This window comes from Rhinopithecus roxellana, chromosome 5 (genome assembly GCF_007565055.1).
Source record: "Rhinopithecus roxellana isolate Shanxi Qingling chromosome 5, ASM756505v1, whole genome shotgun sequence".
Lineage (NCBI taxonomy): Eukaryota > Metazoa > Chordata > Mammalia > Primates > Cercopithecidae > Rhinopithecus > Rhinopithecus roxellana.
In genome coordinates this window covers 84303116-84329544 of record NC_044553.1, presented here as the reverse complement: position 1 = coordinate 84329544, position 26429 = coordinate 84303116, and the positions used below count along the sequence as shown (strand labels likewise).

Here is a 26429-nt window from a genome sequence, read left to right as displayed (position 1 = left end):
GCATGGTTGTGAACCGGGCCTGATGTTAAAGACAGGTTTCACCTTCTTTGTTTGTCTTGCCCTCTGAGAACACTTGGCAATAACATTCCTTTCCTGACGGGCTCATTTTGTAGCTGACAGACATTGTTTTCTTTCCCCTGTTTACCTAATGTGGCCCAGAGTAACAGGACAGGCTGTGCCAGCGAGAGGGAAGAGTGAGCCTCCCCGGTGGCCCCTGGGTCCCCATACCCAGGTTTGTCTCCCCTGAGCTCCTTGTCTTGCATCTGTTTGCCCCACCTGTGGGAACAGGGAGTACCCAGAGGGCTGTCCTGCCTGGAGCCAAGCACTGGCTGGACCTGGGGGGAGCCTACGATTAGGAGAGGGCCCAGAATTATGACTCTCCCCCAGGGGTCCTCTGACTGCAAGGTTAGAAGGTCTGGGATCAGACAAGGCTATGAGAAACCAGCCTTGTCACTTTCCATAGGATAGACCAGTGGGAGCCAAGATTGGAGGCATCTGAAGGTCACTGTAGGACCTTAAAAATACCAGGGGAAGGTACTGTGAGAAACAGATTCCCATCAACTGTTTACTAAACACTCTACTCTATTTAAAGGGATATAGCATGGCCAGGTCCTATCATCAGGGAGTCTAAATCTGGGGGCTGAAGCTGAGCCAGAAAGGGGGTCCAGTGCTCTCGGCAGCCTGCCGTAACCTTCTGACCCTCTTGTTTCCAGCCCCCATCCCCATGTTTACCTCCAGCCAAGCTTCTGCCTGTGGGGGTTACTCCCAGGGTAAATACTGAAGTCCAGGCCCTTCCCTCAAAGAAGCTGCAAATCTAGTTAAGAGAATAATATGTGCATATATGAAACTATAATTTAAGACTGTGATCAATAACCTAAAGGGAAAGGCTCTGAGGACATTCAGGAGCCTTGGGCTCAAAGGCTGGAGCACCACACACACAGACACATCAAGTCACATATTAGCTCATGTCTTCATGAGCTTTCCAGTTTGCAAACCGCTCACATGTACAGCGTTTCCTTTAAACTTTACATGAGCCAGTAAAGGGGCTTTGTAAGTCTGACATGTAAGATCTAACAACCCTCCTAGAAAGAGAATTGGCAGAGGGGGGAGGCAGGAACTGTCAAGCAACGGCAAGTTTTCTGACTGGCTGGAACACAGGGCAGGTGACCCTGTGAGCTGAGGCGACACAACCAAGCTGAAGGCCTTGCATGTTGCAGTGCTGGGTGCAACCATGTCAGTTCAAACCAGGTTCAGTTTGGTTGCTTAATGTGTCCATTTCCTATTGCTGCCATACAAACGTAGTAGCTTCGACAGTACAAATCAATTAACTTTATAATCCTGGAGGTCAGAAACCCAAAATGGATCTCACTGAGCTAAAATCAGTGTTGTCAGGGCAGTGTTCCCTTCTGGAGACTGCAGGAGAGAATGCGTTGTCTTGTTTTTTCCAGCTTCTAGAGGCTGCCCACATTCCTTGACCCATGGCCCCCTTTCTCCATCTTCAGAGCCAGCAACATCACAGCTCTCCGACCAATCATTCTTCCACTGCCACTTCTCCCTCTCACTTGGATTCCTCTTCTGCCTCCCTTTTCTTCTTTTAGGACCCTTGTGATTACGTTGGGCCGGGACAATGTGCCTGTTTCAAGGTTAGCTAATTAACAGCCTTAATTCCCTTTTTCCTGTCAGGAACATGTTTATAGGCTTCAGGAATTAGGCCGTGGACACCTTTGAGGGGCCGTTATTCTTGCTACCATATATAGTTAGTTGGTTGATTGTTAAGTTGTTCAGTTATTGGTTGTTTGGTGTTGGATGGCTGTTGTTTTTGTTTTTGTTTTGTTTTTGAGAATCTCCTTGGCTCAGGTCCTTACCTGAGAGCCAGATAATCACATTTGTTAAAAGAAGAGAAAAATGAGAGTGAGCAGCTGCTAAGGGGAAGAAGGAGCTGCAAGAGGCGGCACAGAAAAGTGGGCATCGATTTTATTTCATTGTCCATCATTATCAATCTATAAAACACAATTCCCCAAACTAGAGCACATGCCATTCTGGGGAAATTTGTTAGCTCATGGATGCCCACAGACCCCAGTGCATGGCTGTTTCATACTCCATGCAAACAAGCCCTTGGAGTCTGTCTCATGTCCTCTGGCTTAGAAGCAGGGATGTTTGTAATCTACAAACAAAAGGTTGTCTGGCCAAACTTTTGAGATGTAATCTCGAATCCAGATACACTAGTGGGTTCTGTAAGTGTGTATTGGTCCCCTAGGGTCTCTCAAACCCACAGTGGGCTTCAGTCTCTCTCCCAGGCGTCAGCCCTAACCCTGTGACATGGGCCCTGCCCAGCTGCCTCCCAGACTTCACATCTCGCAGGCCGGACTGTGTCAGCAGCTGCCTTGCTTTCCTTGCCAGAAACCTAAACTTGCTTTTTAAGGAACCCATCAAAACTCTTGAAATCAGATGTGGGCATTGCTCACTTGCCCTGAGCTGCCCCTTGCAGCTAGGGGGCTCCTTGGTTTGCTCTCTTGGCAAAGTCCCTTGTTTTTACTCTGCCTGGGGCCCAACTCCTTCCTCCTTTGTTTCCTTGCCTGGGGCTTCTGATTCCAGTAAGCCACCCCAGTAACTCCTGGGGTGCTCCCACGGCTCACCTGCCAAGGCCACTCCCACCTGATCCCAGACTGTCCACTCATCCCTGGCCTGTGGCTTGTCCCAACCTCCCACTGTATCCTGGCTTCTATCACTGACCTTCCAGGTAGTGACTTTGATCTTGATATCCTCTGCCCCTGCTGACCTTGACTTCCCATCTGCAAACTGCCAGTGTCGTATCAACAGCCTCACAGCATAATGGCTAATGTTTCTTGAGCTCTTACTACACCTCAGGCACTGTACATGCTTTCGTTCATTTAATCCTCATCACAACCCTAGAAAAAACCCTATGAAGAATGGGTACTAGCCCATCTTACGTGTGAGGAGACAGAAGCACAGAGAGATGAAAGAGCCTATCCATGGTGCCACAGGTCGTATGTGATGGAGTCGGGAATCAAACCCAGGCCGGGGAGTGCCATCATCCCTCACATCTGGGTTTCTGCTACAGTCACCTCATATGACTCTATCCTATTCCCAGTCAACTCCCAGCAGCCAGTGTGAACTGTGTGTACAATGGATCATGTCCTCCACTGCTCAGAGCCTGCCAGCAGTTCTCACCTCACTCGGAGCCTTCCAGCAGCTCTCACCTCACTCAGTAAAAGCCCGAGGCTCATGTGGCCCACAGGTCCACGTGGTCGAGCCCTGCTCCTTCTCTACCCCACCTCCTGCTGTGCCCCCTCGCACTCTCCTCCACTTGGCTGCACTGGACTCCTTACCGTTTCTCAGGGAAACCAAGCACACCCCTGCCTCAGTGTCCCTGTTCTTGCTATTCCTTCCGCTTGGGTTGCTCCCTGCCTCCTCACTGCCCATACTTGGCCCATTCCTTTCTTAAGGAGAGCTTTGCTGATACTCTACGTTTAAGAAAATTAAGACCTACATTTGCCGACATCCCTGCCCAACGTCTCCCTATCCCCCTTACCTGGCTTTATTTTTCTTCATATATGTGTCACCAAATAACACATGAGAGCTACCTGTGTTGTTTATTATCTGTCTCTCCCACGGGGAATGAAGCTTCAGGAGGGCAGCACCCTTGCCCACTGCTACGTATCCAGCACTGTGTAGGGCGCCTAGCAGGTCTTTGTTAAATGAGTGGATGAAGCCTCAGGACTCCCCTCAGGAGCCTAAGGTTCTGGGAGGCTCCACGCCACCATCCAACCTATATCTGTTCCCGGGCCACCAAGGGGGCAGACCTTCCATTCAGCCCACGGATGAAGACTTTAGCTTCACTTTGGTGCTCAGTTCCCTCTACAGGGCCCGGCAAACAAGAACATGCAGCACATGTGTATGGGCTGAGCTTGAGCTTTTATTCTCATTGACTGCTGTTTGGGGGGTGTGGGAGTGTGGGTGTGGGTATCGGTGTGTGTACGTGTGTGTGTGCTCACTCATGTGTTGAAGGAACTCCGCTGCTCTCTCCTCCATCCCCAGCCCCTACTTCAGCAAGCTGAGGGTGAGAAATAGCTACTTTTTGTTTGTTTGTTTGTTTTTGTTTTGTTTGAGATAGGGTCTCACTCTGTCACCCAGGCTGGAGTGCAGTGGCACAACCTTGGCTCCCTGCAACTTCAAATTCTCAGCCTCAAGCAATACTGCTGCCTCAGCCTCCTCAGTAGCTGGAACTACTATTGGCTTTTAGTGGCTGCACTCACCAGCATCTCACTGTGTTGCTCAGGCGGGTCTCAAACTCCTGGGCTTAAGCGAAACTCCAGCCTTGGCCTCCCAAAGGGCTGGGATTACAGGCATGAGCCAACGCACCCAGCCACAGCTACTTCCTTCACTGTCAGCACCACAGAACACATAGGTCTTCATTCTCAGCCCTTAAAACCCTACCCAGCCCACCAGACATTATTTAAAAATAATCCAACTGAGACATCTTTGTGCATCTCTCCCAAAAAGATAGCTTTGTCCTCCCACCCATTGCTTCAGCAGCCTGTATAGGGGCACCCAGAGGGCCAGCTCACCACACCTGGGGCCCCCAGGCCTCCACTTTGAATCCACCAGGCCCACTCTAATGGGACAGGGACCTTGGGCCAGCAAAGCAGAAATGTATTGCTGTAACAGCCCCGTGGTTTGAGATCCTTGCAGTAGCAGGTTCTGGGCATGTGTCCCCATCACCCTTCTCCAGCAGAGAATAGTTTATTTTTATTTTTTCATGGCTGGCAGCAAGGTAGCACCTGTGGTAACCTCATTAGTCAATTCCAAGAGCTCCTCAGAGAAAGGGGAAAGCCTGCCAATTTAGCAAGGGTTTTTGGTCGCAAGTAGCTCTGGAGGGTTGGGAGGATTGGGGAAATAGGCCCAGAGCAAGAGAGTTTGTGGGTGAGCAGTCTTCTCATCCAAATCCACTCTGAGGTTAGAGAACAGGAAAGCATGTCACTGACTGGTGTTCTGATTGCCTTCACACATCCAAGGAGCTTCTCCACAATGACTGTTTCTCTAGTGGGAAGCCATGGAGATGGACTTAAATAATACCAAGTACCATTTCCTGCACACCTTTTGCAGGCCAGAGATTGTGCCAAGCCCTTCAGATGGTGCTCCTCAGTGGGAGCTGCTCAGCCCAGGTTTTCTGTCAAAGATACTGACTCGGCAATCCTAGAGGATATGGAGTTTCTTTATTCCTAATTGGAAAGTGAGGTACTCGAGTCTCTGAGCGGTTAGGTGACTTCCCTAAGTTCTCATAGCTTCTAAATGGTAGGACCAGAACTCAAACTCTGATGCCAAAGCTTACATGACAAGCTCCCTCCCTGCTCCCTGCTCCCCCTGCCCCTCTTTTCTCTAGCTGTCACCAGATTTTATTTTCCACAGGATGAGAATCTATAAAGGTTTGGGGTCTGGCTGATTTGGACTGAAAGGGCTCTGTGGCCACTTCCCTGGGTCTTAGGCCCCATTTGGAAAATTGAAATGGATCACTGAATTCCAGAGCTTTGCGGCGTGGTAGACTGTGAAACAATTCCATCTCTTCCCTTCTCCCTCCCCAACACCACCCCCATGGTGAACGGGGATTCTCCCAATGAGGAAGGCTCAGCAACTCCCAGGGTCCCCGACCTGTTCATTCTAGAAGCTTCAGCAGCAGCAGTCCCTGCACCCAGGCTCATGCCCCAATTGGCAGCCAAGTTCTTCCTCTGGACACCAACATAGCTTCAAAAGAGTCAATGTCAGAAAGCCTCATACTTGCCTTACCATTGAGGGTAGTTTTTATTTTGAAATACATATAGAAAGATATATTAATCAGGGTCCCAGCAGGAAACAGAATTCTTTTCAAAAGGATTTGACTGAGAAGAATGTAGTGAAGGCACAACTTGCAGATGGACGGGCAGGGTTCAGGGCAGCAACAGGAATGTTGAGGCTCCCAGGAACTAGCAATATCAGGAAGATGGTACCAGTCCTCAGCCAAAAGAGCAAAGAAAGGAAATGGTGTGACTGGGGCCTGGTGAGTGTTGGAAGCATAGAGGTGGCCACCTGGTGGGAGTAGTGGTCCCAAGGGCCACAGTCCCTGCCGTAGCCAAGCATCAGAGCAAAGAGGGAGCAGGGGAAGAGACACCCTCCTGACCTCCAGCCTCTTACCTGTACCTTGCATTGGCCAGACATAAAAGGAAGCCAGAGGCAAAGGAAACTGGTGATTCAGCTCCTAGCACTCAGCCCCAGGGGTCACAGAGCAGGGTAGCAAAGGGAAGAGAATGAACCTGAAGGGAGAAGGCCAATGGAGAAAAATAAGAACAGGGGACACCTTCCTCCATTTCGAGATTAGGATTGTTACCATTGCAGACCTGCCTGCCACCCCCAACCCAGTGGACCTTGAGGCTTTGGGGAATGAGAAGTAAAGCCCCTCACTAGAAGGTTGAGGATGCATAAAGCTTAAAACCCTTGTTCTAGGGAAAGTGTCTTGGCAGCCTTTCCATGGCGCTTAGCGAGGAATGAGTCTTGTTTCCAGACAGAGATGCTAAAGCACCCAGGCATGCCCACCCTGGGGGATGCAGGGAAAGATTCTCAGGGAAGGACCCAGGCCTTGTTACTTTAGAGCTTCTAGGGTAGGAGTCATCTTTGCCTCTTAACAATCAGATCAGTGGTATCCTTCCGACTCTGTCATTTGGCTGCGCTGGAGGCAAGAAATGGTTTGCACTCACGCAGGGGCATGACATAAGTAAGGAAGGGGTCAGAGGTGAACCTGGCTTGTGTGCTCCACCTCTTGACTCAGAGTCTATGCTCTTTGCTGAACTTTCTGTTACCTTGGGATCTTCTACAGTAGGTCCCAGTGTGCAAATATTTCAAGATCAAAAGAAAATATTTTATTGTGTTTTATTTAGGAAAAAAATGCTAGATAAAGGGGGAACCAACAGGGCCATTCTGTTTGTGGTTTGCTGAGATTCCCTGGGAAGCAAGCTTGGGAGGCCAGGATCTGTGTCAGAATGCAAGACCAATGTCTTCTCCAAAACTTGGATGAACAGAAGGTGCTTACAAGCTGACAGGGAGTTATGGAGAAGAAAGCAGAATTTCCAGTTTAGTTCCAAGTCTTTTCTGGTCTTGACTTTTAGCCTAAAAGCAGAGTGCCCAGTTGATCTCCATTATTACTGTAACACAAAAGGAGACACGTGGGTCCATGAGAGAGCTGGGAGGCAATGCTGGGTTTGCATGTTTTGAGTTCATGGAAACCCAAGGAACTGGCTGCCCCTCTCTAGGATAACTAGAGCCAAGCCGCTGGACCCTTCTCATCCTGTGGCTTTGTCTACAATTTAAATCATTTTGAAGATGAAGGTTTTGAAGATGAAGGCCCAGCCTCAAAAAGGAATAACCAAGAACAACCCTCTCTCTCTCCTTTAGTCTAGATGCTTCCACAGTCAAATGTAAAATTATTATTCATGTGCTTTTACTCATTATTCATCTGATTTACATAAAAAGAAAAAAATGGAATCCTAGGCTGGTCATTGCATGGTGTTCTCAATCGCAAGCCATAAGCCAGGGTTCAACATGCACCCTTCACTTCAGACCTTCCTCACAACTGAGCCTGGATCCCACTCTGGACCTCGTGATCTGCCCACCACGGCCTCCCAAAGTGCTGGGATTACAGGCGTGAGCCACCGCGCCTGGCCCCCTGCTTTATTTTTCTATATAGCATTTATTGTTACCAGATACATTTGTGTTTATCACCTCTCTCATCACACACACATACACACACACACACACACACACACACACACACAGAGAGAGAATTAAAGGCAGGGACTTGGTCTATTTTCTCAAAGTTGTACCCCCAGCACTTAGAATCCTGCCTGCCATGGTGTACATGCTCAATACGTATTTATTAAATGAATGAATGAATGAATGAATGAATGAAGTCAGACAGGTCCTCAAGGGTTCAAATCAGGGAGAATGGTGGGTGTCCCTACTGCTTTGTAGGACTTCAAGCTGGCCTCAGACTTGAGTCATTTCCATCAGGCAAATTCCTGAAATACTTACTGGTCTTCCTGATTCTGTGGTGTGTGCTTGTCAACAGCACATTGTCAAACACATTGCTGCCTATGCAACACTGTGTGGCAATGGCTGTTGGAACTCATTGCTAACAGAAGTGAAAGCAAAAAAAAAACAAAGATAAAGAACGTAATGGCCGGGTGCCGTGGCTCATGCCTGTAATCCTAGCACTTTGGGAGGCTGAGGTGGGCAGATCACTTGAGGTCAGCAGTTCAAGACCAGCCTGGCCAACATGGTGAAACCCCTTTTTTACTAAAAATACAAAAAACTGGCCGGGCATGGTGGCATGCACTTGTAATCCCAGCTACTCGGGAGGCTGAGGCAAGAAAATCACTTGAACCCGGGAGGCGGATGTTGCGGTGAGCCGAGATCACACCATTGCATTCCAACTTGGGCAACAAGAGGGAAACTCCATCTCAAAAAACAAAAACAAAAAAAGGAGAAACAAAGTAATTTTTCCCTCCATGGGTGATATGACATGGCAGCTTTCATGGAGGTTTCAGAATCTGCTGGCCCACTTCATACATGACTTCCTATGCAATTAGTATAAAGCAAAGAGACAACAGACAACGCTTCACACCTGAGGCCCAGGTCCTGAATGTCTTTGGATATCCTCTCTCCTTGAAGGATATATTGATTCACAGACAAAGGGCCCTCACAATGATATAAGGAGGCCAAGTTGGAAGGAATAGATCACAGGAGGGTGAAGCCCAAAATCCAGAAGGGAATTTCAGTGAAAGTGGTCTGGACTCAGGCACCCTGCCCAGATCCGTGTGCCTTCTAACACGTGGCAGACAGAGAGGTGACAAGACAAAGGAGCAGAGCGTGCTCGAGGGATAGCTAATGGGTGTGTCATTGACCTTCCCAAGACCTAGCTCTCTGGAAGTATCAAGGGTTCAGGGGACTGGGTCATAGGCTTGCTTTCCCTCTAGCTCAGTGTGCAGACCTTGGCCTTACCCATTCACCCTTAGTAGCCTCTTCTCTGACCCCTTCCGTGGTTCTGTGCAGAGTAAAGATGTAGAACACACAGTAGGGCCCAGAAGGGTCTCCTGGCAGTCACTGATGCCAGATTCAGCTCTCTTGACTCTCTATGTTGGTGAGGCCACCACCAATTTTCCTTTGCACACATGGTCTGACTCACCTTGAAAACTCAAGGGTCTACAGGCAAGTTACTTCTGCTTCTAGGGGCCTCCCAGAAGCACCTAGTATTCTGTTTCAAGTCCTTTGTCCAGCTGCTTTCAAATCACCAAACTCCTCTCCCCCTCCCCTCCATTACTACTCATGGAGATCCAGAGGAGGGACCTCTTAACTTCTCAGACAGTGAATTGAGGGAGCTTAGAGATTTCTTTTCTTCCTGGAGCACAGAATGTAATGTAGGTGCACCAGATGAAAGGCATAGCACCAGCCTGAGCTTCTCTTTGACCAAGTCCAGGGAGGCAGGCTGGGTGTTTGTGTTTGAAGATAGAGTGCCAGATGTTGCAAATAAAAATAGAAAACACTCATTTAAATTTGAATTTCAGATGAACAATGAATAATGTTTTAGTATAAGTGTATTTTATAAAATATTTGAGCCATACGTATACCGAAAAATGATTCCTTGCTTGCCTGAAATCCAGATTGTGTTGAGTAGTCTGTATTTTACCTGGCAGCCCATTTGCATGTTTCCTAAACACCCCGGCAGCTCCCAAATCAACCTAGAGAGAGCTGGGCCTGGTGCGTGGGGCACACCTTACAACCCCAGTTTCTGTTCCCCACCCATGTTCCTTCCAAGGAGACTGGCTGCCCCACTGTCAGAGTGCCCAGGAAAGAAAATGGAAGAGAGAAAATGGTCACAGGGTTCACAGGCATTGTGCCCCCACTGTCGGCTGCACCGAGGCTGAGGCAGGGACTCAGTGTGGCAGATGCCTCCTTGTCTCCAGCCCAAGCCCAGTCAAGCAAGGGCCCTGAGATCTGCCCAGAAGGAGAAGGTGTGGGAGGGGGTGGTGCCCGCAAGTGGAGGTGGGGGACAGGAAAGGGAAGGGCCTGCAGTGCCAGCATGGAACTTCGAAGGGTGCTGCCTGTGAAGCACTGCTTTCCTCCAGAGCAGCCATCCTCCCTGCCTGCCCTGAGACCCCTGCTGGCTCCCACTATCCCAGGACAAAACAGGGCCTGGGCTCCCGGTTCCCCCTTATTTCCTCTTTCAGTATATTTTCTCTCCTCCATCTTCTGGAAGTTTCTCTCAGTGTAAGCCTTGTCAGGGAGGCCTGCCACTCTGCCCCACCTCCTCGCCTCCTGCTTGCCCCGTGGCCAGCTGTGGTTTGGCCTGATCTCAGAGCTTAGCACACGCCAGGTCTCCTGGGGTTGGAGGTCTGTCCTGCCTTTGAGTAGCTGTGTGACCTTGGAGGAGGCCTGTCCTGCCTTTGAGTAGCTGTGTGACTTTGGTCTCCTTAGTGCTCGGCACCTCCGCTTCCTCATCTGCAAATGGGCACTCTGGGCAAGATGAAGTGAGTCACTGAGTGGGAAGTGTTTGGGACAGTGACCCGCATGGAAGAGACACTGTTATACACGTGGGCTTTATTCTGCCCCTGCTGCTCCACTCAGCTGTTCCTCAGTCATGTCCACTGATTTTGTTCTTAGCTGTAGCCCTTCTTGAACCCCCACCATCCTAGGTGCACACGCCTGCCCACACCTCCCACTGTCCCCTCCCTGGGTGCCCATGACTCTCTTCTTCCCTTTCAGTTATTTTCCTCTCAGACCCGTCCAGCCAGCCTCATTTCCCCAAGATTCTGTTGTAACCTCTCTTTAATCCTTTTTCCCTTGGAGATCTCAAGGAACAGATGGGAGCCTCAGCACAGTATAGCCTTGTATATGCACAGGCCAATTCCACACGGGGCGGGGACGTGGCAGCTGTGCTTTGGCCGTCATCTCTGGAGAAGGGCAACTGGGGCTCAGGAGGCTGAGGGAGCTCCTGCTTTTCACTTTCTTCCCTCCTGTGAGATTCAGTTTTTTTCATAAGTATTAATTACTTTTATTAATATAAAAGAATTACAACTGTAATTTAGGATTTTTTCAGGAGAAGGGATAGATTACCTTTGACCAGGCTCTCAGGCTTTCTTTATTAAGTAATCTGCCTTTAAGACAGGATAGGAGGAGGGCATTCAAAGTAAAGACGGTCCCCTAGTTTTGATTTTTCGACTTTATGATGGTGCAAAAGTGATAGGCACTCAGTAGAAAGCGGCACCACACTCTCCTGTGATGCTGGGTGGTGGCGTGAGCCATGGCTCCCCATCAGCCAGCTGGTCAGGAGGGTAAAGGGCCGATGCCCTACAGCGTGCTGTGCTGCTAGGTGATGTTGCCCAACTCTGGGCTGCAGAAGCGTTCCGAGTACACTGAAGGTGGGCTAGGCTCAGCTGTGATGCTCAGGAGGTTAGGTGGATTCAGTGCATTTTCACCTGTGGTATTTCTAGCTCACCCTGCATTTATCTGGATGTAATCTCATCGTAAGTCAAGGAGCATCTGTACAACAAGCAGTCTGAGGGAAGGCACAGTGGAGAGGCTTTGGCACCTGGAAAGAAATGTCGGGCCTCATACTGCCCCAAGTAATTTGTAGATTCAATGCTATCCCCATCCGGCTACTATTGACTTTCTTCACAAAATTAGAAAAAAACTACTTTAAATGTCATATGGAACCAAAAAAGAGCCCGTGTAGCCAAGACAATCCTAAGCAAAAAGAACAAAGCTGGAGGCATCACACTACCTGACTTTAAACTATACTACAAGGCTACAGTAACCAAAACAGCATGGTACTGGTACCAAAACAGATATATAGACAAATGGAACAGAGGCCTCAGAAATAACACTACACATCTACAACCATCTGATCTTTGACAAACCTGACAAAAGCAAGCAATGGGGAAAGGATTCCCTCTTTAATAAATGGTGTTGGGAAAACTGGCTAGCCATATGCAGAAAACTGAAACTGGACCCCTTCCTTACACCTTATACAAAAATTAACTCAAGATAAATTAAAGACTTACACGTAAGACCTAAAACCATTAAAAACCCTAGAAGAAAACCTAGGCAATACCATTCAGGACATAGGCATGGGCAAAGACTTCATGACTAAAACACCAACAGCAATGGCAACAAAAGTCAAAACTGACAAATGGGATCTAATTAAACTAAAGAGCTTCTGCACAGCAAAAGAAACTATCATGAGAGTGAATAGGCAACCTACAGAATGGGAGAAAATTTTTGCAATCTGTCCATCTGACAAAGGGCTAATATCCAGAATCTACAAAGAACTTAAACTAATTTACAAGGAAAAAACAAACAACCCCATCAAAAAGTGGGTGAAGGATATGAACAGACTCTTCTCAAAAGAAGACATTTATGTGGCCAACAAACATATGAAAAAAAACTCATCATCACTGGTCATTAGAGAAATGCAAATCAAAACCACAATGAGATACCATCTCATGCCAGTAAGAATGGCAATCATTAAAAAGTCAGGAAACAATAGATGCTGGAGAGGATGTGAGAAATAGGAACGCTTTTACACTGTTGGTGGGAGTGTAAATTAGTCCAACCATTGTGGAAGACAGTGTGGCAATTACTCAAGGATCCAGAACCAGAGATACCATTTGACCCAGCAATCCCATTACTGGGTATGTACCCAAAGGATTATAAATCATTCTACTATAAAGACATATGCACACGTATGTTTATTGTGGCACCGTTCACAATAGCAAAGACTTGGAATCAACCCAAATGCCCATCAATGATAGACTGGATAAAGAAAATGTGGCACATATATACCATGGAATAGTATGCAGCCATAAAAAAGGATGAGTTCATGTCCTTTGCAGGGACATGGATGAAGCTGGAAACCATCATTCTCAGCATAGTGACACAAGAGAAAACCAGACACCACATGTTCTCACTCATAAGTGGTAGTTGAACAATAACTCGTGGGCACAGGGAGGGGAACATCACACACCAGGGCCTGTCAGCGGGTGGGGGACTAGGGGAGGGATAGCATTAGGAGAAAAACCTAATGTAGATGGCAGGTTGATGGGTGCAGCAAACAACCATGGTAAGTGTATACCTATGTAACAAACCTGCACGTTCTGCACATGTATCCCAGAACTTAAAGTATAATAAAAAATAAAAACATTTAAAAAAGAAATGTGGGGCCTCAGCTGGTGGTGGCAGGTGCCGTGGCTCACTAAGGCCTCATGTCCATTGGCTTTACCCAACAGGTTTGTCTACAGCACCTGCAGACCTGCCAGAAAGTGGTGACGCTCTTCGGAGACAGGGTGATCCCCTAATAGTGATGTAAGTGGGTGGAGAAGCTGTAAAATGAGTTTAGAAAATAGAGACTCCCCCACATACTTTTTGGGGGTCCAGGTAAGGGTACAATGTAGACCAGCTTTTACATGTCCAAATATTTGAAAGTTACAAATCAAGTTAACAAACTATTACATAGAATATGTTCTCTCCTCTTGCCTTGACAAATGCACCTTCTTGATATGGTGAAGGCCAGGCTTGAATTTAGAACCCGTGGACCCCTCAGAATTCCACACTGGAATGTGGTGACCTGGGGGGAGCCCGCCTGGGCTGGTTTCAGACCCTGGCTCAATTTAGCACTAGGAAGGGCCTTGAGCACACATGTGTGGGCACTCAGCTCGCATGTCCAAGCTCCGCAGTGCCCTCAAGCCACCCCGGTCACCACCTGAGGCCTATGGGTGTGCACACCAGTGATGTGGTCCACCCACACCTTGGCCTTGGGCTTAGGCTCAGGGAACTGACTAGGGAACTCGAGGATCAGAGTGCACAAGGCACGGTCCAATGTCCAGTAGCAGGGCATGTGTGGGTCTTGGGGGCCATGTTCCTTTAACCTGTGGACACTTCATCCACGGCTGGAGATAAGCCACAGCAGACTCCCTAATGTGTGGGCCACAGCATAGACCACTCCAGTCACCAGATGAAGGCCTGGCAGGGGTGAGCTGAGCCAATGAGAACCGGAGGAAGGAGCTCTAGTGGTTTCCTAGAAGAGTCCTTCAGATGCCCAGGCGCCCCCCACCCCCCATGCCGGGGCTGGGTTTCTGCCCAACACCTCGTGCCTCAGGGTCATTCAGGTGTCACCGTCTCATGCTCCTGACACAGTGGAGAGCTTGTTTTCCTCCTCTCACACTCCCTGACTCTAATCCCCACCAGCCTGTGCCACTTGGCTGGCCTCCTTGGCAGAAAGGTGACAAAAGGACATGTCTCTGGAGAGTCAGATCCCTCAGCTGCCGGGACCTAGGACCTCCTTGGGGCCACATGAGCCAATGGCCGAGGGTCCTGATCTTGTTACTGATCTGGTTTCCTTCCATCTCTTATAGCCAGGGTGTTGGTGGGAGTCACTCAAAGCAGTTTCATTAATCTTGAGGAAGCAGGAGCTATTACAATCGAGAAAGCCTCTTTGCTTCTCTCTAACGCTCATGCTCCCGTAGCACTGCCCTCCCAGCCTGATCAGCCTTCCTTATAGAACCTTACCTCCCAGTGTTTCCTCACCTCCAGCCAGCTCATCTGTGCCACTGCGCTCCTTGCCTGCTCCCAGCATCTGCTCATCTGCACCTACCCAGCTGTTCTTATTTCTGTCCAAATCTCTTTCATCCTCCAAGGTAACTTGAGGTTTCACCTCCATAAAAGGTTCCCAACACTTCCATCGATTCTTCTCCTGCTTTATCACCTGTATTGTTTACCACCTGGACCCCACATTTGGCCCATGAATTCTGTTCATGTTAGTACCTTATACCATATGGCAATTTTTTTCTTCCATTGTTATTTAGAAATCATAGAACTAGAAGAGGTCTTAAAGACTACCTAGTCCCATCCTCATTTTCTGAAGATGAGGAAACCGAGAGAGAAGAAGGTTTTGTAACTTGCCAGGCTGAGCCCTCAGGGTTTGGCAGAGCTGGGCATTACACTCAAATTACATTCAACCCTCTTAGCCCAATCCAGGACTTGCCACAAGCTCTTGATGTCTCTCTACATAGAAGTCTGCATCACCCATAGGATATGGCGGTCAGGAAGGGCATTCTTGGGATATACTCAACTGGGCAAATGGAGCCTTCCCATTTTCTGGCAGGACACAACCCAAAGAGGTGCATCCCACTTCTGTATACTCTGTTTTTTAAGTTATTTGCATTTTAATAACCAGCAGGCAAAAAAGGTGGTAGTCACCTAGATTTTCTCAGACCAGCCTTGATTCCCTGCTATCTCCCCATGGGGAATTTCAGGAACTCCCTTTTCTTCAGAGGGAATAAGCCCAATTCCTGCTTCACCATGGCAGGGAGGCCAGCTCCTTTTGCTGCCCATCCCCATCATCCCTCGCATCTCCATTGTGGAAGTGCAGAGAGCTTCTTAGCGAGTCTCCCCTTGGACTTTCCCAGGGGCTGACGAGGAGCCCCAGGCAGGAGGCTGATGGGCTAAACAAGCAACCAAGGAATAGCCATACAGGCTCTAAGTTAGAGCCCATCTTTAACAAAGGTGGGATAAAGCAAGCAACAAACTAGAGGGCAGAAGGGTAGGGAGGGGCTGGGGACAGGATGACCTATCCCAGGTAAGGCCCCTAAATGCTAAGTAAATTCTCCAAGTCAAAATCAGCTGGAACAGGGCAGAGCAAACATTTTTTTTTTCTCCCCCTACTCTCTCTCTCTCTGGTTGTCCTGCTCACTGCAAGGAAGAAAAACAGAATAATGAGCCACGTTGGAGAGTGTCACCCGAGCAGCTCCGGAAAGACGTGGGCAGACGCCTGGCTGGGCGGCTGACTTTCTCTGTTTCTGGTAGAGATTTTATAAATATTCGGGGAGTTTGATCTGAGGCTGTTGGTGGGGAGGCAAGGAGAGCTGCAGCGGGGGGAGATAACTCAGCCCACGGGGGTTCTTGGACCTCTCTGAAGCCTGCTTTTCATTAGCGTCGCCAAGGCAACGGCTCATCTGCTGCAGATCTCATCGAGGGCCTGCAAAGCATCTACGGCGCGTTACGCTTTGCGTTTCATAGTGAATCGGCTGCAATCAGTCTTCCTCCAGCCCCCCCGCCCTTACCCCCATCACCTCCTAGCCTATGGAAGAGAAGATAATTAAAGGGGGTTGAAAAACCGCAATCAGAATTCTCTGAGGCCGGCATGGAGAGGCAGAGCTGCGATAGTCCTGTTCCCAGGGCAGTGATTCACCCCGAGGACTGTTCAGAGCTGGGCAGTCATGAGCCTCAAGTAACAAGATGGACCTGTAGCAACTCCCCAGCTTGGTCTTCTTCCATGGTGCACACCCAGGCTTGATTGTTGTCTCCTCCCCACCTGACCTGACCTTTCCCCTCCACACACCTTTATTTTTGACCAAGGCAAACATTTGCAGCGCGCCCAAGAACCTCACCGGCCCTTGTGCCGATCAGTTCCAGATGCCCATGGAAATGCAAGCCCATGCGTTCCTCTGGTTTTAACCAAGGTGTCCAATGGGTTCTAAAGGGTGATGTCAGGGGAGGTGGGGGCAGGCCAGGGAGTAAAGGGAGACCCATGTTGGCAAAGCAGTGTGAGAGCAGGTGAGTGGGTCCAAAGAGGAGGGCCAGGTGTCATGATCAGCGTGGCCAGGTAGGGAATGTGCACAGAACACGTTAACTCGGCTTCACAGACACTCCCATTCTCAGCATGTACCCCATGGAAATCCAGTCACCCCCTTTAAAAGTTGACTCCTTCCATGACGGGCGCGGTGTTTCAGCCCTGTAATCCCAGCACTTTGGGAGGCTGAGGCGGGTGGATCACCTGAGGTCAGGAGTTTGAGACCAGCCTGGCTAACATGGTGAAACCCTCATCTCCACTAAAAATACAAAAATTAGCTGGGCGTGGTGGCATGTGCCTGTAATCCCAGCTACTTGGGAGGCTGAGGCAGGAGAATCACTTGAACCCAGGAGGCGGAGGTTGCAGTGAGTTGAGGTCGTGCCGTTGCAGTGAGTCAAGATCGCACCCTTGCAGTGAGCCGAGATCACGCCATTGTACTCCCGCCTGGGCAACAAGAGCAAAACTCTGTATGAAAAAAAAAAGTTGGCTCCTTTCAGCTTTGAGCTCCTGGGGCCAGCAGCCAGGGATCCTGCTGTCTGCTTTATGTCAGTGTCCAGCACAGTGCCTGCGCATAAGGGGCGCTCCGTAGTGTCTTGAAAGAAGGAATCCCTCTGTCCATGCAAAAGAGGGGGAGAGTGGTCAGAGCACTGCAGAGATTGGGGTTGGGTTTTCTGGTTGTCTTTCCAGCTTGTCTTTGTGCTGGAAAGCAAACCTGAGCTCCAGCCTCTCCCAGCCCCTCCTTTCTGTGGAATTCAGATCACCCCAGCCCTCTTGAAAGATTTGTACTGACAGCCTTTGAGCAAGCCCTGGGAAAATGCAGAATCTCAGGCTGTAATTATGAGCTGGAGAAGATCCCTCCCCCAGCTATAAATGGAGCAGAACCAGGAACCCAAGACAGCTGGGCTCACACAAAGGCAGCCCCTCGCTTTCTTGCTTGCTCCTACTTTTCCCACTGAGTTTGGCCCTGAAGAAGCAAACCCCTAATTCCTCTGCTGGTCTGAGCAGGAAATTCCCGTCAGCTTGTGGGAGAGGCCATATGAGAGAGATTTCAGCACATCCATTCCCGCCGAGATCCAGAGCCGTATCAAGTCCTACCCAGTCCCGCAGAGCAGCTTCCTCCTCCATAGCTTCTGAGCTGCACCAAGGCAGGCCTCCGCCAGCCTTTGTTACCCAAGGCTGATGCTGGGTTTTTAACACTCAGCCAAGTCATAGGGAAGAGTAAGATTTACAATAATTGGGTACATAGCATAGCTGACTGGGCTGCACAGTGTGGCTTTTGGTCAGTTCTGGCATTCTGGTGGGAAAGCTGCATTGAAGAGACAGAGAAATGCCAGCCCAGATGGCAGACATGGTGCATTTAAAAGGGCGGCATGGTATAGACCCTCGCTCCTCAAAATGCGGGCCTGGAACCTGCAGCAAGAGCATCACCTGAGAGCTTGTTACAGAAGCAGAATCTCAGACCCTACTGAATCAGAATGGGTTTTAACAAGCTGGCCAGCAAACACAGGCACATTCGAGCTCGAGGCAGAGTGGAGCACAGGAAAGAACATGTGGGTGCGTTCATCCCAGCCTTGTGAATTCCTAATGCCAGCTTTGTCACTCAGTAATATGTGACTTTAGCTAAGTAAGCTCCCTCTCTGAGCTTTGGTTTCCTCCCCTTTACAGCTGAGATGAGGTAACCCATTATAAAGGGCTGATGTGAGGCTCGGCCTAGTACCAGCAAGCTCCTACCCTAGTCAATGTTAGCAGCACAGAGATGACTGCTCCGGGATCAAAATCCTTTATTTCCCCCAAGGCAGCCACCTAGGAGATGCAGCTTCAGTCTGTCCTCTTGCTACGTCACTTTTTTATTTTCTGGGGGGACTTTTAGTCCCCTGACCACGAACCCCAGAGCCAATAGTGATAGCTTTTCCTTCCAGCTACCCCCATGTGAAATTAAGATCCAGAGTGCCCCCAGAGAGACCAAGATTTCTCATGTAGAATAGATCACTGTGGGTGAAGGAACTGAATGAATGTGGTCTGGCAGGGTCAGGTCTGGGGACAGGGCGTTCCAGGAAGAGGAGATACAACATGTGACTTTCATAATGGATAAATGGCTCCTTGGCGGTTCTGACAAGTGAGTAGGATCGGGTCTGGATTTCATTTCTTTCACCATCTGTGAGTTTCTTGGAGAGACAGTAAGATTCTCTCGTTGTATAGGGGTTGGAGTTTTAACCCACTTTTCTTTGTTTGGTGTTGGTGTGTTCTGTCACTACAGTCCCCTCCTGCTTTCCCAAGCTAATGTAATGGAACACAGGGATGGACAAGCCACGAGGGTCTGCAGGGACCTCAACTTCTCCATAAATGCTGGGCTGATTTTGCGAAGCTGCTTTCCCCATGAGACTTGGCTAAAGCTGCTTTTCAAGTCAGTTTTGTAGAGGAAAGGAGGGCAGGTCAGCTCCCGGGTACTGGTTGGGTGACCTGGGGCGAGTCCCTTAACCTCTCTAAGCCTCAGTTTCCTCCTAGGATGATAATGCTAATATGAGAATCTCCTTGAAGACAGACATGCACGTCTACACCCATTCTGGGGATAACAGAATTATTGGCGGATTAAGTAACATGATATTTACAAGGAACATGGTACAGAGAGTGGAATATAGTCAATAAATGGTAGCTGCCATTTTTGTAGTCAGTAGAAGAGGTGAGCCTTAAACAGCTGGCCTCTGTTGAAAATTACAAAAGAGAGTGGCCTACATTTGCAAACAGCGAGCATAGCCACCCATTCCAGTGCAGGTCAGCAACTGACCCTCCCCTCCCCTGCCCCCTGCCTTCACTTTTTTTCTTTAGCTGCAGGAGTTGAGACATGTGGCTCACCAGGCTACCTCAGTGAGTTAAAGCTTTAAATAAATACACACTCAAAACGGCTATCACATCACTGCCCCCATGACTGCCACAGGCCCCTCCCGACCTGGGAACGTCTCTTCCTCCCTCTCCCTTTCTCTGCTGCTAGAAACCAGGCCTTGGCTGAGCCCTGGAGAGGGTATCTCCTCTGCACGTATGCTGGTCCCAGGGGCCCTGCACAGGGCAGATGAGGGTAGTCCTGATCCCGTACAGACTTTCCTCTTCCTGGGTTTGTTAGAAGCCTGGCCAGGCCCCTAGTCTTATGACTTCCACAGATGTTTCTGCTTAAGGAGCCCTGGCATCTTTATGGCCTGTTTTTTCCATTCTTGCCTCTCTTCCTCTGTCCCAGCAGCCCTGAACGCAATTTGGACTTTATTTTCTTTCTAATGGTTACAGGGATAGAAAGGGCTTTTTCCCCCCCCGCCATTTTCAGTTTTTGGCTTTTTCGTTAGCTCATCAAGCTGAGAATGTCTGTGTTAGCTCACACAGACATATACACACACACAAACACACACATTCCATATGCATTCAGATCGTACCCGTGGTGTGTATTTCTTAATGTTGCACTGACATTTATTGCCACTTCAGACCTAGCCCATTTCAAAGTCTTCCTCCCTGCCTCCACCCCACACTTCACATTCATCCTCTGCCTAGCCTCACACAGATCACCCTGAGCAGCCGACTGGGGTGTCACCCAGATGCTGATTCCAAAAACTAGTGCTGGCCTCGGCCTCCAGCAAGATGCGAAGAGCCTCACTAACTCACCAGTCTGCCTCTGTGCTTCCAAGGAGGTTTGGGCTGACTGATGGAGTGAGAGCTGAGACTGCAATTGCCATGCATCTCTTCAAGCTCTGCCTGGCCAGCCAGTCTACCCAGGCTCAGGGGGCCAAGTTGACAGCTGTTTTTTAAAAAAAAGAACCACTTTTCCACGAGCAGGCTTGAAACAAGTCTGGCCACCCCTTGGATCTACCTCTGTAACTGCCCCCAGCTTGCCAGCATGGCAGGGTGTTCCCAGTCACCTCCCCCGCAGCATTGGGGGTTGCCTGTCCCATCAGTCTGGTTCCCAGAGCAAAGAAAACCTGGTGATGTCAGGTCTTCAGCTTTTAGTCTATCTATGGCACAGGTGCCTGGGACTGAGGCCTCTTTATTACCTCCTAAGCCTGAGGACTGGAACTGAACTTCTTATAAATAAATCTACCTGGAATCTTAAATGTTGACACCACCTGGCTGCCTTAACTGGGGTTAGACCCATTACCCACAAGAGGCCATCCAACCTCAAATTCTCTGTGTCTCTGCAGCCCTTCTTCCTAGGAGGGCGATGATGCCGACTCACCTGTTACAGCATTTTCATCATTCAGCTAACTGTCCACTACTTTATCTGCCCATTATCCACCCAATGCTGGCCATGGGTGGCGGGGCAGAGTGGCCCCTCTAGAATGTCTCCTCTTCAACACCCTCACCACAGAGGGGCCTTTATAGATGTCCCCATGAAGTTCTCGCTAGGTGACTGCCCCTACCTGAGATGGGCCAGGCAGCCATGGACCCCTCTCCTCCCCTCCCCTTCCTGCTCTGCCCAACCTCATTCTGATGGTTTGGCCTTGTGCATCTCACCAGTGACTCTTTTCTTCACTCCTTCCTATTTAAACAAATTAAAACTCCAGTTTTTCTTCGTTTATGTTTTGGTGGCTGAGGCGGAGCATCTTTCCCCCAGTGGGTTAAAGGAGGCTGGTTGGAGAAGACAGCAACAGTAGAGTGAGTTGGGTCCCCAGTGGCATAGCGACACAGACAGAGACAGTGGGAAATGGAAGCTGGAAGAAGTCCCAGAAGTAGGAGCAAGAAGAGTGACTGTCCTCCATGCTGGGTTCTGCCAGGGACTCTGGATGCGCTGAACAACAGCCATGCTAGAGACTTGAGGACGCCTCTTCTGTTTGCTTTACTTGTCACAGATTCATTAATAAAGACAAACAGGGTAGCCACCTCATTGGTTTTTCCGTCTGTAAATAAATCCCTTCCGAATACACACCCCCAACATGGATGCTATGGATGCTTCTCAAGAAACAGCCATACGATGCTATCATAATTGACATCCTTCCGATGATTCAAATCAAATCAACCTGAGGAGCCCGATGGGTCTGATGCTCTTCTTCCCTGGGCATCTGCACCTTGCCAGAGCCAGGCCGCCTGTGTGTGTGTGGCCAGTGGGGTGGCAGAGTTGCTTCTTTTCATTTTTGTGAGTGAAAATGAAAGGGTTCCCCACAACCAGCTGCAACAAGGATCTCTCACCCTGTTGCTAAGGAGTGGTGGGGTCCTGCTACCATGTGGCGCTCTGGCGGGCCTGGGGAGATCTTTAGGGATCTGGAACAGCCACTGGATGTGCAGTGCTGAGCCCCTGGGATGTGGAAGTGATTAGCTGGCCACCTGGATGGGCCACAAAGTCCTACTATCACTCCTCTTCTCTCCTTTCACTTCTGGACCCTGTTGGAGAAATGGAGCCCTGGGAAACTGTCTCACCACCTAGGACTGTGTGGAGCTGGGCACACACTCAGGAGGCAGGTGACTTCCAGTTGGTCAAAGAGAAGCGCACACTCCCTATCCTCTGATAGTCCTATTCCCTGAAGGATCTGGTCAAGCCATTCCTTCCAGATGGCTGTGATCCTGTGTCCCCTCAGTATTAGGAGTGGGAGAATGGACGCTTTCCACGAATGCAAGTTCCTAACCCCCTCCCCTGCAGCTAGGGCTGAAACCCCAGATGTCCTCATTGCACCATAAATGTGAGCAGGGAGGTGCAAAGGTGTGTGCAATGATGTGTGTGTGTGTGTGTGTATCAAAGAGAGGAGTCTGTCACAGGAAGAATACTGAGTGACCCCAAATGTTGTAAGCATATGCATCCCTGTTTTAAAATAGTAACAATCATAATACTAATAATTTTTGCTATCTTTTGTTGAGATGTTTTTCTGGGCCAGGTACAGTACTTTGCACATATTATCTCATAATTCTCAAAATCTCTGTGAGGTACAAGTATCACTGTGCAACTTTTCAAACGGGAAAACAAGCATGGGGAAAAAGTTGGTTCAATTGCCAAAGATAGATCTGAGAAGTGGCAGGGCCAGGATTAGAATCTAAGAGCTCAAAGTTCTTCTGCCATGTATCATAGAAGTGGCCACTATATCGATAATGGTAACTGCCAACCCCTACTGTTCACTGGCCACATGCCAGACACAGATTCACTTAATTCGTTCTTACAAAACTCTGGATATATTCTTATTGCCTCATTGTGTAGATGAGGAAACTGAGGCACAGAGCATTTTGGCATTGATTCCCTTTGGCAAATGTGATTTGAACAGCTCCTGTGTGTGTGCAGGGCAGTGTGCTCTTGGCTCTGCATGGGATATGGGACTGAGTAATATGTCATTCTTATGGTCTGAGATCAATCAGCAAGGTCCATGGCCATGGCCATCAGAATGGGCTCAGGGTGGGGTTCCAGTACTTGAAATGAGGGACAGTAGGAATCCTGCATCCTAGGATATCCTAGAAAGTGGAACATACCAGGTTTCTAGAGAAGGAACCTAGGCACAGAAGCAAGACAGAGTCCTGTTGTCAGCCTGAGGCCCCAGGTCAGTACTGGGCCAGGAGCAAGCGCTGGCTGAACTGGAACTGTTTTATTCCTGCCCACAGCATGGCCTCGAGGGCAGGACTCCAGAGCTAGGCTGCTAAGTTCAGATCTTCCATTCTTTAGCTGTGAGACCTTGGGCAAGTTAATGAACCTCTCTGGGTTTCAGTAGCCTCATCTAGAAAATAAGAATAATAACTGCCCAGCTCATGGAATTGTTCTAAGCGCTAAATGAGTTAATATGTGAGAGGCCCTTGGAACAGGACCGGGCCCATGGTGGGCTCTCAAGCTCTCACCAGCCAATGATCATCGGGCCCTTTGATGCTGAGGGGGCAGAAGCGGCAGGTAGGGGCCAAGTTGTCCCAGTGGCAGAGGGAAGAAAATTGTAGTAGGAACTGATTAGGGCCTGTCTCTGCAGGTGGTTTGATGGGAGGGAGAGATGAAATCCAATGGGACAAGAGGGACTTCACATCATTAGTATAAAAGGTTGGCAAATGGGCACGGGGCCCTTCCTTCTTAGTCTCCAGAGGCCAAGATGCAGGTGCCTGGCACCTGAGCTGGCTGGAAGTGGGGAATGTTTCAGGGCTGGCATTTATAGTGATGCCACTGTTACCTAATTATGGGCACAAAGAGAGGCTCCCACTGTCTGTGCAGCCCCTCAATCACCCAGGGAAGAAATATTGATCTGTTCCCAGCATTCCCTCTGTCAACTCCCCAACCTCAGTCTCTGGCTTGGAAGAAAGACGGCTGGGGAGGGGGATGGAAGGCAGCCATGCTCTGTTGCAGTAAATCTTTCCTAGAAGAGGAGACAGCTGAGCTCATCAGCCAGTGCCAGATCAGCTCAGAAAGAATCCTTTCCAACTCCCAGAAGACCCCTCAGCGGCTTGGGAAAGGAATGGCTCACTGGGGCACTTTGTTTGTGTATGTGGGCCTGTCAGGCTGGGCAGGGGTGTCTGATGACACATTAGGACAGCTGAAAAGAGAGGTGGGACAAAAATGTTTGCCTAAGGGCAGTCTTGTGATTCCCCCACCCCTCCTGCTCCCCACCCCCACGCGCTTTTGAGAGCTTGTTCCAGGACTTTTCATGTGCATTTGAGACCACAGTTTCCTCTCCCAGAAACCCCATTAAGCTATGAGTGAGTGAGGCGGTGGGGGAGAGAGAGAGAGAAAGGAAAAGAGAGACAGAGCAAGAGAGAGAGAGTTTGTGTGTGCACACGCGAATGTTTCTTCCCCACCCACATTCTTTTGCACATGTCTACCATTATGTACATTCCTATGCCATACCCCTTGAACTCTCTCTCCATCAGGTCTTCCTCAACCATCCTCTTCAGTAGGCTCAGGGCCTCAGAGAAAGGCAAAAGGGCCTAGACTTTGACTTTCTTTTTTTCTCTCTCTCTCTTAGAGACAATATCTTGCTCTGTCACCCAAGCTGAACTGAACTGGGCTCCAGCAATCCTCCCACCTCAGCCTCCTGAGCAGCTAGGACTACAGGTGTGCCACCATGCTCAGTTAATTTTTTAATTTTTTGTAGAGGTGGGGTCTCATTACGTTGCCCAGGCTGATCTCCAACTCCTGGCCTCAAGAGATCCACCCACCTCAGCCTCCCAAAGCGCTAGCATTACAGGCATGAGACTTTGCCATCCCAATGAGAATTTTGTCCTTAGCAATCTCATCCAATGGCCACTGGAGATGTATGTAGGGCCACAAGAATGAGAAAGGGGGCAATGCAGTGACAGGTGACCTGCTCAGGTACCCTTCCCCAGACCAAATGTCCCAGGCACACAGCCCGTGCCCTCCACCATGGAGTACATTTTCTCCCTGGCTTGCTGCTGCCATAAAGGACCAGGGATGTGGAAACAGGAGGTGAACTAAGGTACCCCGCCACCCACTATGACAGTTTGAGTTTCTTGAGGCTGAGACAAACTGGGATCCAGCAGCCTAGATTTTGCCCCAATTTCTCCACTGAGTATTTACTCAGTGCTCCTGAGCGGATGCCTTCCCCTCTGCCTAGAAGAAGCACAGCGTTTCAGTAAACGCCTCGGCATGCCAGGAGCGCTGAAACGTTTATTCTTTTCCCTCCCAATTATCCACTCTAATGGAGCAGAACACTTACATGGAAAATCCTAAACATGGAAGATAATTTAAAAATGATTCACCCTGGAATACATGCTGCCAGTTGCTTCTGCAGGTTTACCTTGCTAAAGGCGTTTTGCTTCCTTTGCTGTTACAATAAGCTTGCCTGCCTTGTAGAAAAGATGGCCAGGGCCAAAGGGAAATCAGTCAAGGGAGGCTGTTTGGTCTGAAATAATGCATCTATGAACAAATGAATTGAATATAACTGTCTTTTTACATCAGTGTTTCTGTGGAATTAAGAGAACATCCAAGGCCACTCCTAGCTTGAATAGATTAAATTTGTCCTTGTGTTTGGAGCAAGGGTTGGGAAGTCTGTCTGGCCCATCAAATGACCAATGGCTTTTAAGGAAGGACTAAGTGACTTATGACCAGAACAAGGGAGCAGCCTGAGTCAGTCTCCCCAATGTCTACATTTTGTTATTTATACTAGCAAAAAATGGACACAACCTAAATGTTCGACCATATGGTATTAGTTAAATTAACATCTATATGATGGAATACTAGGTAGTCATTACAATTATGTGTCAGAACACTTAATCTCATGGGAAAGTGTTCACACCACATTATTAAAGAGAAAAAACAGATTATAAAGCAATATGCATACAATGTAGCAGTTCTGTAAGAAAAAAGTATTATGTGCATTTTTAACTGGAAAAATATGTATAAAAATGTTAACAATGCTATCTCTGGGCAATAAGATCATACTTGACTTTTATTTCTTTTTTGGATTTTTTTTTTTTCAAATTTCCTCCCATTAACATGCATTTTCCTAAATCAGGGGAAAAATACATTAAGAAAAAAAGATTATCTGAGAGTCCAGCAGATGTGTTTCCTGTTTCTTATCCCATGTCTATTCTCCATTTTATTTTGGAGATTCAAATTCTTCAGTCCTTTCCACAACAGATACTTACAGGGCAAGAGGCACAGAGTATCTGATATCCTAAACAACATCACCAGGGTGAATTTCTCACTGACAGTAACAGTTTTGGAAAGGTTTTGTTTCTACCTGGCACTGGGAATTAATCACACCAAAACTTTTTTTTTTTTTAATAATCAGTAATGAGCATCTCCAAGGGGTCCTAGAAGGGTTCCAGGGGTTCATGGAGGACAATTATAAACCTTGACAGCTGCTCA

The 26429-nt window shown here is 48.8% G+C and overlaps 1 protein-coding gene across 1 annotated transcript in view; it reads left to right on the top strand.

Moving 5' to 3' along the window:
• RAD51B (RAD51 paralog B) overlaps window positions 1-25975 on the top strand; it is a 774018-nt gene extending 748043 nt beyond the window's left edge. Inside the window, exon 11 of the mRNA XM_030931002.1 lies at window positions 24565-25975. Within this exon, the coding sequence (XP_030786862.1) occupies window positions 24565-24683 (119 nt within the window). The 3' untranslated portion in view covers window positions 24684-25975. The remainder of the gene's footprint in view (window positions 1-24564) is intronic.
• Window positions 25976-26429: the final 454 nt, after the last annotated feature.